General features: G+C 33.7%; 1 protein-coding gene across 7 annotated transcripts in view; it reads left to right on the top strand.

Annotated features, from left to right (window-relative positions):
* DCLK2 (doublecortin like kinase 2) overlaps window positions 1-12046 on the top strand; it is a 66563-nt gene extending 54517 nt beyond the window's left edge. For 2 of the 7 annotated variants that reach the window (XR_015729053.1, XR_015729054.1), the window contains 4 exons: window positions 4209-4289; window positions 5334-5450; window positions 10815-11053; window positions 12000-12046. Coding sequence is in view for 2 of the 7 variants with exons in the window: in XM_034442715.3 (XP_034298606.1) it covers window positions 4209-4289; window positions 5334-5450; window positions 10815-10892 (276 nt within the window). In the remaining 5 variants the exon portion in view is untranslated. Of the gene's footprint in view, window positions 1-4208; window positions 4290-5333; window positions 5451-6092; window positions 6173-10814 lie in introns of all 7 variants that reach the window. The other 5 variants (XR_004595546.3, XR_004595547.3, XM_034442715.3 and 2 more) reach the window with 3 other exon arrangements.
* The last annotated feature ends 2753 nt before the right edge of the window (window positions 12047-14799 follow it).

Raw genomic sequence — 14799 nt, 5'->3', positions numbered from 1 at the left:
ACCATATAATTACTGTATATGTTGTCCTGATTTGTTGTTCTGAGTGACCCACAGAGTATAAGAGCCATGGTGGTACCCTGGTTAGAGTGCAATTCTGCAGGCTACTTCTGTTGAGTGCCAGCTGCCTGCAATTTGGCAGTTCAAGTGTCACCAGGCACTTCCATTCTTCTGAGGTCAGTAAAATGAGGACCCAGATTACTGGGGGCAATATGCTGACTCTGTAAACCACTTAGAAAGGGGCTGTAAAGCGGTATATCAGTCTGTCAGCCTTGGAAGCCATATTAGGCCGAAAGCTTCAATGCTTCTAGTACAGAGAACTTTGGAAAATGCTTGCTTCAGCGTCTTTACTTGGAGTTGGGGTTTTCCTGGAACGCTGACACTAAATGCTATTGCTATTGGGGATATTTTCAACATTATTTATTTATTCATTTATTCTTTTGTTTGATTTATATTGCTACACTTTGTGCACACATGGTTTTGGGATATATGGATTAAAAGATGAAAACCACAACATTCAACCTGTGCACCAGGGATAAAACAACCACACTCCCAAAAACAGTATTCACATTCACAAAAACAAAATACCAACAACTGCAGATCTCATCTCCTGACTTAAACATCTAGGTACGATCTGTTCCAAGGCCAAAATTGTCCTGTCTTTTCAACGAAAAGCCCCAAACAACCATGTACCAAAACCTCAAGTAGGGTCCATCTGGTGCTGAAGGAGGACTGTTCAGATGCTGATTAGCTCTGAATATGGCATGCACTACCTACCCTTTTCCAAAATAGAGACATCTCAATCAAGAGTTGAACAACTACCGATAACAAAATGGAGTCAGTCATATTAACATAGCTACCTTATAGATTGATTGAGGAAGAGGCATAATAAAGTACACTCAATTTGCTTTTGTTTGGATTAGGCTAGAAGAATTGGTTATTTTCCAAAATTGGTATGATTAACATAAGGTAGCATAACATTATAGGAAGGATACAAGACAAGACATATACTACATGACCACAACATGTGATTATTAGGTCATGGTGGTGCCAATGTAAACTCTGAGTGAGAAATGAACTAAGAAAACATAAAATAGCTCACAGTTTCTAACATTCATATAAATTAGTTGCATTTATAAATACTTGACTGTTCTGGGTAATGCATTAATGTAACAATTTTACAAATAACCTTCATTTTTGTAAGAATGTATTTTAAAATAATTATTCATATGCAATTGTATGTTCTTAAAATTTATGAAAAAGAATTTTCTCCCTGAAAAAGAATCTATTTTATGTTATGAACAGTTATGCAATCTAAAAAAGTATAAGAATTGTTAATAAGGTACTGTTTCCTACCTCTTTGCAAAATGTTGCAGATATAAATAAATGTGTTTGTATGTGTACGTGTAAAACCTCTTCAGTGAGACAGTGAGATTTGGAAGAGAACTATACAAGCCCTGGAAAGAAACTCATTGCTTTAATTAAGCATAAATCTGGATTGGTGAAATGACATAGGGTGATTTCATGTGAGACAATGAATATTTATTGTCATGTGGCATTATACATCCTCCCCAGGAGTCATTTCACAAATAAATAGCAGCCATGAAAATCTACATTCTGAATATGTGTGAATTATTTCAAAATAGCTGAAACTTTCCAAAGTTCATGTTGACGGATGGAATGATTCTACCCAAATACTTCAGGGATGTTAGGTTGCATCCATAAACCAACCCAGCCTTTCATCAGCAACTCCGTAGACAACCATTGTTAATGATGGGACAGCTACAGTCTGAGAGAATCATAATTGCTGAATACCTTTCAAAACAACACACCATGTTGCTTTCCCTGAGGCATTTATCATCCTTGTCAAATCCAAATTTGCTTACAATAGGTATAACTAGCACAGATGCTGGGAAAAGACATTTCTAAACCAAACCTGTCGCTGCATTCCAGGGACAATGACAGGTGCAAATCCCATTGTGAGCCTCATTGTTAAAATCAGATTAAGATGACAACCCTTATTAATTTATCTGACAGTAATACTTCTAATCCTACTGGGACAGTCTGCTAGGTATACATCTAAACGATTATATGTATAGTAAAGTGAGCATTGGAATATACTGTAATAGTTACATAGTGATGTTTAAAAATTTCTAGGCTTTCAGCATAGTCTTCGTGATCAGGATTCTTTAGCCTGTATATTACCACTAGAGTCGAACTAATTGAGGAAATATGCACAGCTTTTCTGAAAATAAAGTGAAGGATGAAGTTCCTGTTTGGAAATCACTACACAGATACATTAAATAAGACCAAGAGTATTTGTTGACCATTTTTTCTGCTGAATTGATATACAGACACTTTTCCATTTATAGCAAAGATTAGCCTAAATTTAAGCACCAGCAAATAGATTTTTAAGTAAATCTATTACTGATTTATTTAAACATACAATAGCTGAATTTCCCCGTTTTTTTCCCCTATAATAAGCTGCTTAGCTGCTCTTAAGTTTTTAATTAAACACAATAATAAATGTTCATTTCCTATTTGAAAACTCCTATCATACCTTCAAGGGATGCAATGGCTCAGTGGCTAAGACACTAAGCTTGTTGATTGAAAGGTCAGCAGTTCAGCGGTTCGAATCCCTAGTGCCGTGTAATGGGGTGAGCTCCCATTACTTGTCCCAGCTTCTGACAACCTAGTAGTTCGAAAGCACGTAAAAAATGCAAGTAGAAAAAAAGGGACCACCTTTGGTGGGAAGGTAACAGTGTTCCATGCACCATTGGCATTTAGTCATGCTGGCCACATAACCACAGAGATGTCTTCGGACAGCACTGGCTCTTTGGCTTTGAAACGAAGATAAGCACCACCCCTTAGAGTCAGGAACAACTAGCACATATGTGTGAGGGGAACCTTTACCTTTATCATACCTTCACTGAGACATCTATGATAATTGGTTTATCATATCCAATTCCTTTAAACTCTGCTCATAGGGTTGGTAGCCTTCATATAAACCTACTCGCATTTATCACTGTCCTTTTGGAACTGTGGTATCCAGAACTAGAACCATATTTCAAAATAGAGTCTGTCCATGGTAGAATAGAAAAATTCCTTCCTACAATCTGCTGTCCTAACACTTTCCATGATAGGACATGTCTTTTTAGTAGCTGCAGCTCATTGGTGGCTCATGTTTAACTGGTAATCAATAAGGGCACCCAAATCCTTTTTACACTGGAGAGAGAAAATCATATTTCCCCAGTCCTTGTACCATGCCTATTATTTTCCCTATCCAGATTCAGAACCTTACATTTTAGTCCACTGCTCAAAAACTGTCTAGATGTGCTGATGCTCCACTATAGAACTAGCCATATCTCTCCCATGTTTCTGCCATTGGCAGACTTATTAAACATCCCCTCAGTCCTGTCATCCAAGTCATTGATAAAAAATTTGAAAAATACAAAGTCCAAAAAGGAGTCCTGTGGTACTTCGCTCAATATTTCCACACAAACTGGAGCTAAGCCATTAACAAGCACCCATTCACTGCAGTAATGTACCCTGTTGTGAGTAACCTGTATTGTTACTCCATATTTTATAATTTCATTAAGGATACGTTCTTGATAAATTGTATTGAAAGTTGTGCTGAAGTCCAGGTACATAATATGCCTGGCTGACTCTCATTATATCAAACTGATAACTCTTAATAGAATAAGATAAAGTTAGGCTGGCATGGTTTATTTATGGCATATGTTGGCTTCTGTTAACTTGCTTATGCAAATGTTCACAACAAGCTTATGCTATTTAATAATCTTTAAAGAGTAGGAATGTAAAGCTGACAACTCTGTAGTTTCCTGGATCCTCCTTTTTTTCCTCTTTACAGTGACATTTGCTTTTTCCCTTTAGAGTAGGTTATAGTCTTGAAGTGTATCAGTGATGCCTATCAGATTCTATTTATGGTCCTAACTTGAGACTCTAGTTTTCCATTATTTCTCTGTGCATTGGTGTAGTAACATCTAAGAATTTGCATGGCATCACATAGTGTTATGTCTTCCTGCAAAACTCTTTGAGTTATCATCCTAGCCTCACGTTTCTTCCTTTGTGTGCTGCTGTATTAGCCCAAGTCCTTGGCAACTTATTCAGCTTTGGGGGTGTGCTTCTCCTTTGTTTAATACAAAGTGCATTGTGCTGAATCTTTTCTTCATTTTTTTGTTGCTCCTCAGGAATTAATTAGTCTGATGTTACAAGTAAATGTGGAAGAACGATATACAGCTGCTCAGATATTAAACCATCCTTGGGTATCAGTGAGTAAAATACTTTATTATATTACACATTTAAACAAAAATTTAAAAGCTCAACTAATATTAAACACTAATCACTTGACATAGATTAAGTTATGCCTCTATAGCAACCTATAGCCACTCTTTGTTTAGCAATTAGCTTACTTAGCCACCATTTGCAAATATAATAGTAATAAAAATCATTTTCTGATTGATACATGTATTTAGAGCCAAAGTTGATGCACTCACAATAAAAACTTTCAATGTGAAACTGTTTAAGGTCTGGTCAGTTTCAGGCAGCAGTGTAGCCTGCCAGAGGATTCTAATATACTAATTAAGGTCACAGAGTTGAGCTTGTTAACTTGTAGTTAGCTCTTTTTAGGAACCTGCTGTTTTTCAGGAAAAAATTGCTTCAGGAAGAGATTGTTTAAGCAATATGTCTGCCCTGTGAGAGGGGCAGTGGTGGGGGGGGAAGGTGAGGCACAGGACACTGTAGGAAAGAACTTTATCTGAATAAGATGGCAGCAACTAGTGACTCTTCCTCTCCTCCCTCCCTCTCTTTTTCATGTGTTTACCTAGCAACCATTTCACCTAATAACGAAGTCATTAGAGCAGAATGTGCTTACTTACACTGATCTGGCTATTTTTCTAATGGTTCAACGAACCCCCCTCCCCCATTTAATATCTTTGCTAATTATAGAAGAGGTAAAGAAAGTATAGAATTATAGAAGAGCTATAGATATAGAAGCTATAGAAGAGGTTGGGCGCACTTCTTTAAATAACTGAAAAAGTCATTGCTCTTGAAAGTATGAAAAAAAATTAATGGCAAATATAAGCTTTTAGTTCAAAAGAGAGTGGGGAGGAGATCAGTAGCTGATCAGTAGTATTCTCCTGAACATGACTAGATGAAAAGAAAGAGATTCAGATAAAAATTTCCAAAATGTGTCCCTTTTTATGGTGTGTGTTCATTTATCATGGATTCTTCATCTGGATGTTTGTCTCTAAGCTAATTTTTTTATCGTTCCAATGCTGCTTTGTTGAATAACAGTGTTCTTTTTTAAAAAAAAGGATGATGCCTCTCAAGAAAATAATATGCAAGCTGAAGTAACAGGTAAATTAAAGCAGCACTTTAACAACACACTTCCCAAACAGAATAACCAAAACGCAGGAGTGTCTATTATCATGGTAAGAAGTGCATCATTTCTACCAATTATTTTACTAATTTGATATTTCCAACTCTTTCCAGAAGAGAGACAGTTTTAAAGTTATTTTTCATTACAAAGTAATAGTGCATATTTTATGGCTGTGTCAATGTCTCTTTGTGCAATCGATGCATTTTTAAGAAAATTTAAACATTTAACAAAACTGTTCTGTATGAGACATTCTGTTTAAAAATTGTGCAATTAAGCCAAAGTAAACAGTGCTACTCAAAGCACATAATTTACCATAATTCAGCCTAATCAGCTGTCCTTTAATTTTTAGATTTACACTGGAAAAAAATTATCTCATGAAATATATTCTATTGGCAATAAAGTTCTTAAAGATGCTATTTATGTTAGCAGTCAGTTTTTATTTGCACCGAATCATTAAAATGCAGCACCAATAGGTATCTGGACTGCTAGACATACTGACCAAATTTAGGTTGAAGAAAACCAGGTTCTGGGGGATGGAGAAATAAATTTTAATTTTTCTATCATTTCTTGTTTAATTTTTTCTAACATGTACCAGCTTTAAAAGTAATGTTTTATTTTAGGATGAAATAGACTAATTTGAGGAGCAAAGAAAAATAATACAGGCTGATTGTTTTGCTTGCATTTTATTTGACAGTTTGACTTGACAGTCTGAGAGACTTCAAAACTCAATGTTTTGTATTTTTGAGACTTTGGATAATCCTGAAGCAAAACCTGGTATAAAATCCATTATTAAATAGAGTTATTTTAAAATGCTAACTCACAGCTGCTTGCAAATTTGCACATTCTTTAAGCTTGTTTCTAGTCATAAATATAATTCGGCTTCTGGCTTCTTTTTGATGTGAAGTTCTGGTTGTTTTGTTTTGTTTTGTTTTCAAATTTCTAGCCTTCTGGCTTTGCTTCCAGGCAATGAAGCACACTTGTAATTGTAACTTCCATTTATCCTTCCTTATCTTCTCCCTGCTGGTAAAGACTATTATCCCAGGAACTAAATTATAGTATGTAAAATTGAGTTCTGAGCCAAAGTCTGTTAAACAATTTGAGACTTAGAAGAATCTGAATGGAGATAGTCCTTGACTTACGATCATAATTAAGCCCAGTTATTAAACTAATGACCGTGTGCTGGTGCCCGATTTTATGACCTTTTTTTGCCATGGTTGTGCCATGGTTGTTTAGTGAATCCATTTTCTCCATTAGGCACTTTTGCTGGAAACTGGAAGTAAATGCTGGTTTCCAGCAAAAAATGTTGAAAATCGTAGTCGTGTGGTTGACTGATGCTGCAAATGATCAGAATGCAGTCCAATTGCTAAACACCCCAAATGTGATCATGTGACCTGGGGGGGGCAACAACTTTGAATCTGGGTCATAAGTAGCCCTGAGGAGATCTGCCATAACCTTAAACAGTTGCTAAGAATAGTGATAAGTCGAGAACTAACTGTTGTTTTAACTGTAGAAAGGAACACATTGTCTTTCAGCTTGAGGGTCACTCCAGACATAGCTAAAAGTGGCTGGCAGTAGAACCCATTTTTGGAAGGATTTTGTTCAGGGGGAATGCCTTAACAACATCAAAACCCCATAGAATTTTGCCCTCAGCTGATTGATCATAAAAATAGATGGTGGTAGACTGTTTTGGCCTTTAGTCCACTCTTTTAAACCCTGAAATTCAGCCATTTTTTTAAAAAAAATACAATATTTGGAGAACTAAAAAACAGAGTAATTATATCAAGATAAGTTGAATAAAATTGCAGGTTGAATTATATTGCTAGGTGTAGGTAAGTCAAATTGCTTCCTCCGTTTCTCATATGAAAGATACTTGTGTTCATTTTCCACCATGTAATCAGAAGAGGTGGGAGAATACAGAGTGTCATGGGTGACTTTTCAGATTTATATACAAAAATGCTGGCAGATTATCATGGTATTTTAATCATCTGCTACGAATTGTAATTTCTGTGTAGAATATGTGTGTAGAAACAGTAAGATATGGTAGAATCCAAGGAATATATCCAAAGGAACTATTTTATCAACCACAGAAAAAAAATTAAAATGAAATTTATTTAGCATAAGAGTACAGCACATACAATATAATAAAAACAAATTATCTCAATTTATCAAGTGAATACAGCTACATTTACAGCCATTCACATGATTGTCTTGAATAAAATTCATTTTTATTTCTGCTCAAAAATTGTACTCAAAAACATTGTTTAATAGAAGTAGAAAAAACACATTTTTAGAATGGCTTGCAATTTTCTTCTTTTTATTCTTATAAAGGTCATATAAGGAAGTTTTTAGTGCTGCTTTTTGAATATTGAAATGATTTATTTACATTTATAAATGTTGCAATGCTATTGGTTCTGCTTCCAGTAAGTCTAGTGTCTGTCCGTTGCTTCCTTCTTTTGCTTCTTCTCCCAATGCCTGCGCTGCTTTCCTCTGAATAGGTCCAAGGCAATGGTATGTACTAATTACAGTGCTTCTTTGCCACAATTAAAAAAAAGATTCTTGGTTTGAAAGAAAAGGAGAAGTAACCTTGTAACAATCTTGGACAGAAAAGTGTGTCAAGTGATGCAGTACAATCATGCAACAAGTTTTCTTTGCATTGATATATTTGCACCATTCAACCATTTCAATATTGCTGCATGATGTTTTCTATTTTTACAGATTTTAAAGCCAAATAACCCAAAAACCTTGGGCTTTCCCTCTTTCTTTCTTTTTCTTCTTTTTCCTTCCTTCCTCCTCCTCCTCCTTGAGAGCTTTTCCCTGGCTAATTATGATAATCACTTTCTATTAGAATGATCATCATATTCTCATGGATTTGCATTTCTGTAATCATATTCCTAAAGCAGCCAGCAACTGACCACAAGCTCAATCTGACTGATCAAAACAATTGATAGAATATTCACACCTTTGGTCTGCAATCTTCTCAATCATTGGCCACAATCATTATTTTACACAACATCTTTGGTGCCAATTTTAAAGAAAAAAAGAGTAATACCTTTATGTTTAGACATTATTTATCAGTTAACTCACAAAATATTTTATTTTTTATATTTTTAAAATCTGGAGATTAGTGAGAAAGTTATGGGTGCTGCATTGCTTAGCTTAATGTATATTACCTGAGCAGTGTTTGAATTTTTAATATTTCCCACATTGTAGTTCTGGAACTGCTCACACAAAAAGTGTATCATGAAAAAAATATTCTGAATATGTAATTATGACCAGCCAAATGCTCTTTTGTCCATCTGAAATAAAGCCTAAAATCTTACATCTGCCATGAAAGTTATTACTAGTGAACCATTATGAAGTAACATTTTTTGTAAAAGCTTAGTTTGGTTTGTTGCCATGTGCTCGCTTCAGTCACATGCTCATTTAATGTTAAAAAAATAAATTCATATTAGGGGTTTATAACTCAAATTATAAAACTAGTTACAGTCTATTCTTAGATTTTTATTTTTCAAAAAATATCAAACACAGTTGAGAAACAATTGAGAAACAAAAATCAGAGTAATAACATGAACATTATATTATTTGAAGAACCTATAATGGGGTTGTTTAAATTTTATGATAGAAAAATCGTATCTTATCTTTCACTTCACCTTTTCCCAAACAGATAAATATCCATATTTTAACATTTATCCAATCATGCTGTCCACACCTGCAACCTTACCTTTTCTATTCATTTATATAATAACTTACTTTTCTTGGGAAAAAAATAAACTATTTATAGCATACTTCTGAAGGCTTTCTGTTTAATCCTTTTCACTTATTTCCAAAGTAGTTTTTTTCTTTCTTTTGAAATTGTTCTGGTTTTTATGTTATTAGTCTAACCATAATCTTTTATTTCTTTCTGTATGTACACATTATATAACACAATCATTATATGACAATGAAATTTCATTTTTCAGCAATTGTTCTCTTGTATGCATTTGCTTTTCATCCTTTTGCATCCTCTTGCATGTCATTTTTCCACCAAGTAACTTTTTTCATGTTCCCATTGCCTTATTGTACACTTTTCAGTGGTAGTCCTAATTCTTGCACTATTGAAAGTAAAATCCATGTCCCCTGTCCCATGTCAATTCTCGATTCATTCTGTGGAAATTCACATAGCTTGTGCCTATGAAGGTAGCAAATAATGGCCTGTCCCACATCCTGAATTTCTCATCTGGGGTATATCCTTCATTGATTCTCAGTCTTTCCTCATAATCACATTAATCATGCTTTTAAATTTATATTCATTCCTCTGCCACATGGATAAACATACAAGTGAATTATGTTTTTGGAACAGACTATTTAATAAGCATGTACTCCAAGTCTCAATTCTCATTCATTCTTGGATATCCAAATAGCCAAGTCACTTTTTATTTTATATCCATCTGTCTGTTCATGTCACCAAAGAGAGTTTGTTTTAGTTCCACAAATGCATAACTTTTTTTTTCATTTATTCGTTTTATGGATAAATTTTCCATTTAACAGTGTTATAAGTGACAATGTTCTAAATACCTGTCTCTTTAAATTCACCTTGACATCTGGTGATTATATGGCCAAATCCATGCCTTTTTGGGAGATTTATTCATATCATATCATATCATATCGTATCATAAATTCATTCAATTTCTGAAGCTACCCAACTCAATCATGTGACTCTAGGTGGCTTGCAAGTCTAAAATTATGAAACAATTAAAATAATTTTTTAAAAAAACACAATAATTTAAAAAACACCCACAAAATAAATAAGTAGAAACAGCCATGATAGTTAGCCAAGTAATAGGACCCTTCACACATTCCGAGCCCCAGGCCCAGATACATAGCCAAATTTTTAAAGCTTTGTGAAAAGCCAACAGGGTTTGGGCATTCTATTAGATATTTTTAATTGTTAATTGATTTAAGTTGGGGTGTTTTAAATTTATTGGGCCAAAATTTGTTTAATTCTTTTTATAAAAAAATTTAAATTTTGTATGCGATGCTTTTAGTCTTGGCTGTTCACTGCCCTGAGTCCAGTGGGAGAAGGGCGGTATAAAAATCTAATAAAATAAATAAATAATCTCTGAAAGGAGAATATTCCATAAGGAAGAGTCTGCAGCAGAAAAAAAACCCTGTCTTCTAGTTTCCGCTAGTCATCATTCTTTGGCTGATGGGATCTGCAACATGCCCAATCTGGGCTTGCAATTCTTCTTATTAATGCTGTGCATGTGAGAAACCACTTTCCAAACAATCCACAACCTCACACCTTTGAAAAAGATCTTAGAAGTTACTTTTCCTTTTCTTCAGACTTTGCATGTATCATTTTTAAAAATACTATTATATGTACATATAACACTTGTCAGTGATGTGATTTACCTTTTTCTAAAAAATTATATTTTAGAACACAGCTCTAGATAAAGAAAATCAGATATTTTGCAACAAGCGCTATCAAATCCCAGGTCAAGCTGATATGAAGTAAATCACCAAGATAAGTCCTGCTCCTCAGCCTTCTACAACTGATCACAAGTTGACTTCTCCTGCTGCTTCTCAGCTACTCAGACTCTCTTCCTACCTTGAATCAGCATGCCATGAGCCTGCAGGATTAATTTAAAGAGAAGTTCTAATGAAATCCAGAGCTAGGTCAGCTACTGTTCTCTTAAACTTGCTACTTTATTTTTTTTCATGTCTAAAAGGGATGCAGGTTGTATGTACAGTAGATTTTAGTACTCTACCTATTACATTTGAGAATTCTTATGCTTTTAAATGAATTTGTGTTCAGTATAATTTCAATCATACAAATGAATTTATCTTCTCATACTTGGATATACAAACTTTAAATAGGTATAACTATTAAGAAGCCTCACCCAACAAAGTCTAGATTTTCTAAAAGAAATGCTAGACAAAAAAAGTAGCGGAACTCATTTCTTTAATTTAAAAATGCAGGTCTAAAATGGTCCTGGAGAGAAGCAAGATTATTTCCAGTGGCAATTTGTACAATATTGAAAGTCAAGTTGTAGAGGTTTGAATAATGGTGTGAATGGATAACACACTTATTTTTGACATTAAACTTTTTGATTAAGTACCATCAAGTTGGTGTTGAATCTAAGTGATCACATAGATAAGAAACATAAATTTAAATCTTGTGGAATTTAATATAGACTAACTCAATCATTGACAATCATTTTGCAACCAACCCCATTTATGAATGAGTGTGTTTTGAAGATTGCAGTTAGTAAAGATTTCTCTGCACAGGTTGTTTCCTGCTTCTCTTTTCCTGAATGACCAGTTGTTTTTTTCTTGGAACAGAAAGCTTGCTGCATGGTGCATTATCTAAAAAAAGAGCAGTATATTTATAGCAAGCTAGTGTAATAAATGAACTACTAGTCACCAACACAGAATGCTGTCAGCATTATATTTTTTTTAATTAGCCCACTCTTAAAGAAAGTCATCAAATGTTTGGGAAACTATAATGCTAAATGTGCAGTGAAGGGTAGATGGAGTTGTATATTAATGCTTGTTTCAATATTGTATGTTCTCTGCTTGTTTTCTTTTTTATTTCTAACAATTTTAAATCATTTTCTATTAGCTCTTTACATTAGAACTAAGAACTGCAATAAACATTTTTCTTCAAAAGAGTAAGTAGTAATTTTTTTTGAGAACTTATAAAGCAAATCCAGGATATGTAATTATCTTTATTCCCTTCTGAGTACACATTATGTTCTCAAATTTGATAACATAATTTTATTTAATAGGATCAGGCTGATATTTTCTTTTTATGTTTCAGGTGTATATTATTACAATAGAAACCATTCTACTGAGTATAGTTATACAATTGTGTCATTCAGTTATTTCCAGATATTATTTTGTTTTACACTTGATTGTCTTCACCTTAACATTTGCTTATATGTTTAAATCAGAATGCCTGCTAAAAGATTTTATTTATTTTAGGTATGATAGCATACTTAATATAGTCTTAATTTTGCTGTGGCCACTTTTAGTGCAAATTAAAGATATTAATTCCCTTCCCTAATGTAACTTAATGTATAAAAATTGGCCTGCAAAATTATCAGAAATTAACACACATTAACCAAGTCTAATGTGAAAATAATTGTTAAGCATAATTTTTAAAAAATCTGGACTTTCTTTGTGCAGTATTTCAGGTGTCCTGTTTGCTTCTATAAATAGTATGCATACTCTTTTAAAACTTTCTATAAAGATTTATGCAGAGCTACATAAAAGTTATTAAAAGAAAAAAATCAATTCAAGCAATATATATTTCAAATATTTCAGGTCCAAATATTTAAATATTACATTTTAAAAGAAACAATTTTTGCATCTCCATGAGTCTCGTATGAAGTTCCCCTCTTAGCTTCCAAGTTTGAAGTATTAGTCATATAATGATTTCTTCCATTATTAAATACATATAAGTATTTTAAGAGATGTATAAGTATCCTGTTTTGCTGATGCTATATTTCAGCAAGTATAATAGATCCTAAATTACTTTCCCAAATTATGCTTTCTGAAATTTCCATGTTATCCCCTTCCTTTTCTTCTCCTCTTCCCTTCTTATTTTACCCAGTTAGATTATTTATTCAGATCAGTATTGTTTTTGCCTACTAATACTGGCTCTTGTTCTTATCTGTAATAAAGAAAAAAGAACTACCTCTTTTATATTCTTGACTTAACAGCCCCTATGAAATCAGTATTATTCAACATTATTGATTTCAAACTGTGGGAAATGGGGAACAATTTCAGTGTTGGATTGTGGCAATGTTCCCACTAACCCTGTGTACTACCTTTGTCAAATTCAACTTCAGTCTTCAGTCTAATCAATTCAGACTGCAATCCTGAAACTTCAGACTTAAGTACTCAGTTTTCAGTCAACATAAACAAAATCAGGAACATATTGTGCCTGTGCTTCAGGAGCTTAGTTTTGAATAGTCTGAGATTAATCAGTAAACTGTACACAGTGTAACCTATATGAATGGCACTATATTAGCATAATTTAATGCCTATAATTTCTTTAGTAAAAGGTAAAAGATTTATATGACCTGAAGAGAAAACAATGCCTATGATTTCTAGCTTTTAATTTATTTCTAGCATCATACTAATGTTTAATATGTAGTGACAAATTTAGTTTTAATTTAGTTTTTTTTCTCTGTCTTAGGGGTTCCAATTGTTTAAAATTTGGTGGTCTATATCCAGTATACTTAGAAGCCAATATTCAAATAGTTAAAGCCCTTTCCCCATTCTACTAGGACTATAAATATCTATATTCTAATTGCTTTACATAAAAAAGATTTTTTAAAAAACTTTCATCAGCTCACTGGCCATGTGGCCAACTATTAAAGATGATGGAGTGTTCCTGGTGAAAAACCATCCAGCATCTCATGCATTAGCCATTCTTTTCTGGTACAACTAAAATGAAAAAAACATTACTGGGTTTGTAATCTGTGAATATATTTTGGCATCCGAAAGATTGCAGTGGCACAAGAAATTGTCCAATAAAACTCTCCCGCCTCAAATCAAAAGCACATCCCGTTCAAGAAACAAACAAAAGGAAAGCAATGATACGTCTGTTCTAAGCACAAGGAAAACCAAAGAACAGACATACCACATCAAGCCCTTCATGAAACACATATAGCATACGTCACTCCTTAGGGAAGGTCTTTCATTAGCAGCTGTAGCTAGACAGTTGACTGGACTTTTAGTAGAATGCATAGAAGAATAGGGGCTTGAATCTTCTTCCTGTCCTATCAAATCTAAACAGTGCCTTGGTTTCACACAGAGCACAAAAAGAAATGAAGAACAATTTAAGTTTGATATGTGACTGCAGATATTAGAATGTCAGTTTGACTTCAAAATGAGAAGGAAGGAGGAGTTTACAAGCAAGAGTTACTTTTTGTTCTTGATTTGGTGATTAATCTTTAGACATTTCCTATATCAATGGAAGACAGTGCTTTTTAAAATAATAATAATATAACATTGTAGTGCAACTGTGCTCAGGGTTTTTAAACTGTCATGTCTCTCAATATAAGCACAGCCAGTTTTCTGGTTTGGTCAACTATTATCTGAATATATTCAATAAAACCTTTGTTGGCTTGGGAGAGGACTATCTTTGCAAAGTTCAAGGCTACACCCATCATCCATTACACATATAGGAGCTAAATTTGTAGATGGTGTTAGGTCTGTGCTAACAAAAGTGTAGCAATAAATATACATTTGGCATTTGCTGTGTTCTCTGAAAATGTTTGGTACATGTAGCAGTAACTATAACCAAAATTTCCTATTTAAAAGACAAAATTTACAATCATTTTGTTTTCAGAGTTCTGCATTGTTTCTTATTAGCAAGTTATGTTCCTGTTGTAATAAATGAAACATTAAAA

Source organism: Pantherophis guttatus, chromosome 8, assembly GCF_059756535.1.
Source record: "Pantherophis guttatus breed Tessera chromosome 8, ASM5975653v1, whole genome shotgun sequence".
In the NCBI taxonomy this organism is placed as follows: Eukaryota; Metazoa; Chordata; class Lepidosauria; order Squamata; family Colubridae; genus Pantherophis; species Pantherophis guttatus.
This window is presented reverse-complemented; position numbering and strand designations above follow the sequence as displayed.